This window comes from Danio rerio, chromosome 16, assembly GCF_052040795.2.
Source record: "Danio rerio strain M-AB ecotype USA chromosome 16, GRCz13ab, whole genome shotgun sequence".
Classification (NCBI taxonomy): Eukaryota; Metazoa; Chordata; class Actinopteri; order Cypriniformes; family Danionidae; genus Danio; species Danio rerio.
In genome coordinates this window covers 59,262,445-59,268,668 of record NC_141036.1, presented here as the reverse complement: position 1 = coordinate 59,268,668, position 6,224 = coordinate 59,262,445, and the positions used below count along the sequence as shown (strand labels likewise).

General features: G+C 40.8%; 1 protein-coding gene across 1 annotated transcript in view; it reads right to left on the bottom strand.

The window, feature by feature from the left end:
* Positions 1-605: 605 nt before the first annotated feature.
* The window catches only part of sacm1lb (SAC1 like phosphatidylinositide phosphatase b), a 30,775-nt gene continuing 25,156 nt past the window's right edge, over positions 606-6,224 (bottom strand). The window contains exons 19-20 of the mRNA NM_001080624.3: positions 5,322-5,379; positions 606-1,060 (exon numbers count right to left, since the gene is read on the bottom strand). Of these exons, the coding sequence (NP_001074093.2) occupies positions 924-1,060; positions 5,322-5,379 (195 nt within the window). The 3' untranslated portion in view covers positions 606-923. The remainder of the gene's footprint in view (positions 1,061-5,321; positions 5,380-6,224) is intronic.

Here is a 6,224-nt window from a genome sequence, read left to right as displayed (position 1 = left end):
GACGTGACTTTAAGGGGCTGTTTCATATGTGTTTATTAATCATTCTGACTGTTCAATGAACACAAACTGCCGTAGATTATTAAAGACGCAAACCCCTCACTGCACCACAGCTGCACCTTCAGCAGACCTCCTAATACCTGCAGCACGAGAGCTTTATGATGATTATGAGTGTCAAAAGTGTTGGATCAGTTCAGTGAAATATCTGACTGTGTGTCACCGCATATCAACCGATATAACTAGAGAAATCTCCACTGTGCTGAGCGAGAGCGCTTCTCTACTGAACAGCGCAGCATTGATGAAGTAAGCGTGCTCAGGTCTGAATGTAATGTGAGTGCGGGCCGTCGGGGGAGCAGGGAGGGGGGACAAGCTTACTTTGGCCCGGTTCAAAGCAACTGTAGATAGTGTGAGTACAGCCTGAGACTCAAAATCAGCCCAGAGTGGAGGAAAACGGCCCAACAGCAGTCAGTCCAGTAAATGAAGTGTGCGGTTTGTCCAAACTATGAGTTATTTTGGGGGCAACTTCACTGTTTAATGTTTAAAACACTTAAATGTTTAAACAGAGCTATTCTGAACGTTAGCTGAAGGTGTTCATGTAAACAGCTGCCTTACTGTCACTCAGCGTTTATTAGAAAACAAGACAAACACGTCATCATCAGCCAGCGCTTGAGCCAAAATGGCGGATCTGGTTGCACCGTGAGGACGGGGCCGAGGGCCTCACGGTCAGCCTGAGCGTCCAGCGGTGCGACCGGCAGATGGAATCATGGGAAAGTGGGCGTGGCTTGATGCTGGTGTGGAGAGCAGCGTGACCCCGTGTGTTCGGCCCCGGGCCCTCATCATCATCATCATCGTCATCAGTACAGGCTCCAGGGTGAGGATGAGGATGAAGGCTCCGCGGGGCCCGACTGCTTCCCACACACGCAGGTTCAGTCCATCTTCTCCTTCTGCACCAGCCGCGGGGCGTCCACAAAGTCCCGTCCGTTGAAGAGGATCACGCCGCCGGTCACCACGCTGGCGGAGCCCCAGAACAGCACGTACGCCAGAGTCTCCGTCCACGTGTCCCCTGATGGAGGAAACACACACTCATTATACTCACACTGGTGAGCGTTTCTCAGCCATAGATATATACACTAGATATCGCATACAGACCCCGAGCATGCGTCAATACTACACTTTTACAGGGCTCTCAAGACAGATGGCATTCAACTGCACTAGTCAAGACTAAAGCCAAGGTGAAGCCGGAGATTCATGCGTCATATTGTGTTGACCAGCGCTGTTTCAGTTGCACATGCAAATGAAGCCAAATGTGAATGACCCCTAACGGCTTTATTCTGGGATTACCACTCTAAATTAATTCACTTGCATAAAAGCATCTCCAAGCTTTTACTGGGGCACAGTTCAGTGTTACTGGGGCACTTTTTATGTTGGCTTGAGAAAGCCAGCATACTGTTATGCTACTCTGTCCTTGAAATCAAAAAACGTATCTCCTCCTAGGCCGTTCATGCCACAAGGCCCAAATGTGGTCAAAATGTGCCTTCTGCATTCAAGATTGTTGCTATATCTCCTCATGCCTATAAGACTTATTGCTTTTTTAATAAAAAATGTTAAATATTAAATTTTTATAATCCGAGCATATAAAAAATTATACAAGCCCCAAATTTGGCCAAAAGCTGTATTTAGATGCGTTAGATTTTGTTGCTATATCTTTATGGTTTATCAGACTTATAGTTCTCCAATAAATAATTTTTAAGCATTATTTTTCTTATAATATGGCAAGCCATTTTTGACTTAAACTCCATATTTTTTACTGATATGGCCATTTCTGCATGCATCACTTTCACACTTATTAAGCATTGTATTTTCAAAAAAATACAGCAAGCCATTTTTACATAATGTTCATTCCTTTAGTCCCTTTATTACCCAGGGCTTGCCACAACGGAATGAACCGCCAACTTATCCAGCATTTGTTTTACACAGCAAATGCCCTTCCAGCCGCAACCCAACACCAGGAATACATAATGTTCAAGTCCAGTTTTTGACACTCATAAAGACTGTCATAGAAACATCAGGGTTGATTAAGATCACTCATATTGTCAAGCTTTGATGTGTCATCACTAACCTGTCAAATGTCCCCATAGCAACAAAACAGTATAACCTAGCAACCATTTAAAAACAGCAATATCTCTACATCAGAACATCGTAGGGACCTGGGCATTGGCTTGTTTGACTCATGCTAGCAAATGGGACTTCCTGTGTACTATGCATGGTAACAATGATAATGGAAGCCAAGTGCTAATAACGATTAGCTACATGCTATGAATGATTATCTAAATACTATAACATATGCTAGAAATGCCTACTAAGTATTAGCATTTGATCAAACATGTACATGAGCAGTGCCATTTAACAACTGCTTAGCAACCACCTAACAATGCCATAATTGTTTTATCAACTGCCTAGCAACCACTTAGCAACCGCCGCCGTGCTTCCTGCCAACTGCCATTCCTAGTCCTAGTGCAGTCACGTTGGCTTTCTCAAGCCAACATCAAAGTTTATCAATAAACTTTAGGTTCTAGTTTGTTGTCGTTGCACCGTCTCCCTGTGCAGCCCTCAGCAAGTTTCAACCCTGGGCAATCGCCCATATTGCCCATGCCCATGATTTCTTTGGTTGTTACCAACATCTGGGGATAATTTCAAGTCAACCGCACCTTTAGAAACATGTTTTCTGTACGTTTTCCATACTTATTTTCCCCACTGTATTTATTTTTACATGGTCACACGCTTTCCTATTAAAATGAATGGATAATGATGATAACTGCTTAATATTAATAATTAAATTATTGACACACTTTCTGTCTCTATGCTTTTCTTTTCTATGCTTTCATTTGTTATTTCGTGATGGAAGATATCCACATGGGGGAAACTATAGTAATAAATAATAAAGACTATTATATTATTAAAATAATAAATAAATTATAATAAAGATGTTTCCCAGCTGGTGGAATGAACTCCCTAACTGCATCAGAACAGCAGAGTCACTCGCTGTCTTCAAGAAACAACTAAAAACTCAACTATTTAGTCTCCACTTCCCTTCCTAATCCTCTCTGACTCTTCCACTAACTACAAAAAAAATTAAAAAATTAAGCACCAATGTTTTGCTTCTTACACTTCTAAAACTTGCCTACAGCACTTTTTCATTGTTGCTCTTATAGTTGTGTAAATTGCTTCCGTGTCCTTTTGTAAGTCGCTTTGGATAAAAGCGTCTGCTAAATCAGTGGTCCCCAACCCCCGGGCCGTGGACCGGTACCGGTCCGTGGATCAATCAGTACCGGGCCGCACAAGATTTAATTATGTTTAAGTTGGCAGGTAAGGTAGCTGCATTTAAAGCCAAACTAGATTTGTGTGGACGGCGCGTGAACAGAGGCATATTGGACATGTTTCCAACATTAGCAGGGATGTTGTGTGAGACTGAGCCTGCGCCCTCACTCACCAAGCTGGTGCACGATCACCAGTCTTCACTGTTAAAGGAGTTTGAGCGCTACTTCCCAACCTCAAAGGACCCACAAACGGCCAAGGAATGGATACGTGACCCATTTGTCAACAAACCAGCTGAATCCGGTATGTCCGTGCAAGAAGAAGAGCAACTGCTGGAGATCGCAAATGACGGCGGCCTTAAACAGTGTTCGAGACAACAACTCTGCCGGTGTTCTGGATTAAAGTCATGGCAGAAACACTTTCGCATGTCGAGATGTACATGATATGTGTGTGTGTGCTGGCGCTCACTGGCTGTTTCACGGACACACGCAAAGCTTGAAGTTAAACAAACAAGGGCTTATCATAAGGGTATTCTTATCGATATTTATTTACACGGTTGGCATTAAGATGAACATATAAACGTTATCTGCCTAATTTCTAGCGGCTAAATGTGTCTTGAAAAATATTCAAAGGCTTTTATTCTCATAAACCGCGCGGATGTGAATGCGTCTGACTGTTCTGATTGGCTAAAGCAGACGTCTCAAGTCAGCACGTTCCAGACGTGCACGCACTCTTTCGGGCAATCTTCCTTCTGCATTACCCCCAGATGGGAGCATCTCGTTGCAAAGAAACAAGCTCAGGGCTCCCATTGATTAAGCGTTACGGACAGTTTTTGATGTTATAATATGTTATATTGTTGGAGCAATGTGCTAATAAAGTTATTACTTCCTAATGTTATAATAGCATTGTAATGGTGGAGCAATGTGCTAATAAAGTTTCACATGAGTACACAGTGGAGTCACGTTTATTATTATTATTTCAACCCCCCTGTCCACAGTAAAATTGTCAAGCGTTGACCGGTCCCAAATTCCACAGTCATAAAGTTTCACAAACTAATTTCGAGAAGAGCACGTGATATGATTGACTGCAGCTGGCCACTCATCTACTCTCATTAGTTAGCCAATCAGATTGATCCAAACTCACTATAAGTAACCTAGCTTAGCACTACTCCCTTCTCTTTGTTTTCCGAAGAAACCCCCCATCCACCCCTTCTCCTCCTTTCCTCTTTTGCCGAGGGGAGCTCTCGAGAACATCTGATCTCGTACTCCCCTCACATGCTCTATGAACCTGGCGGGAGCCCTGGGCTCAACTATCTCCGAGCTCAGGGTTCTCTCCCAGGACAGCATGCCAAACCTGCTAACTTGCTAACAAGTTGTCAAACAGTATCTAAGTGTGAACTCTCGAAATGTAAATGTTTATGAAGCACATAGTAAAGTGTGTAATGTGTATAACTCTGTTAATGAATGCTAAAGAATACTATATAGTTCCTATAGTAAACTGATAAACTGTAGTAAATGCTGTAATGTTAGTGTAAACTGTGGTGCACTATGATTATAGCGTAGAGAACTGAAGCCTGTTGTATAATTAGTTCATTACTACAGTTGTGTTGTACCACAGCAACAATATAATTACTAGCACAGTATAATTCAATTAATTATCTATACTGTGCTTCCGAACACTATGGTATTTACTATAGAATTTTACATTTAACGCTATTATACAGTCTGTACGGCATCGATGACAGGCAAATATATTTTAGCTCAGTAGAAAACTCGGCCTTCCTACTGATATAAGGATCATTCCCAACATATGTGCATATTATCTATTAATATCTCAATTGAAATATGGTATAATCGCAAAAATACACTTTCCTCTGTCTCCCATTCAGATTTTTTTACTTCCTGCCCTTCATCTGAATTTCGCACGTCACCAGAACCACGTGATTAAAAACAGCCTATATTGATCATTTACAGGCTTTAAAAACTGTACAGTATTAATATTAATCTTACCAGCCATTAGGAGACATATGATGCACATTGAGAACGCAACCACCATGATGATCGGCAGCTGGAAGAGGAGGAGAGAAACATCAGCACTCGCTCATCTCAATCTCAATGCAGAAGAACATTTTTAATCAAATAAAATATATAGTGTGTGTGTGTGTATATATATATATGTATATATATATATATATATAGAGAGAGAGAGAGAGAGAGAGAGAGAGAGAGAGCTTAGGATAAATGAGTGCACTCTCTTTTGAAAATGAATATTTTTCTCCATTTCTCAGGGAATGTTTTAGTGCATTTGAACAAAACAAATTTATTAAACAGATATATTTATTAAAGACATATTTTAGTCACAGAACATCTTTAAAAATGGAAAGAGAATACATTTAAATTCAAGCAAAATATTGCATAAAAAAGACGAATACAAAACATTTAACATTTTTTCATAATTTTTGCTCTTTTTAAATTGTTAATTTAATATTTTTCTCTAACATATACATCTGGGCTTCTCATTTTTGGACTGTTTTATTATTGGAAATCACTGTTCAGATGCACTTCAATCTATGTGTGAATAGCTGCCATTAATAATATTTAAGAATGTACGTTTCAGGCCTACTGCAAAATGCATTTTTTCACAAAACGAGATATCCACCAGACCAGTTTGTTTACAAAGTGCTATATAACAGTTATAGAACGTTCACGATGCTGCGCGACCTCAACATCTCCTGGGAAGAGAGTCACTGCCCGTGAAGTGCTCCGAGTTTGCTCATTGATTTAAAGATAACATCAAAACAAAAAGCATTAAAAAGAGGATTCAATAGGCTAACTAAAAAATGGTTTACCATTTAATTGTTTATACCAGGGGTCAACAATCTCATTCCTCATTCAGGTCCGGTGCCCTGCAGG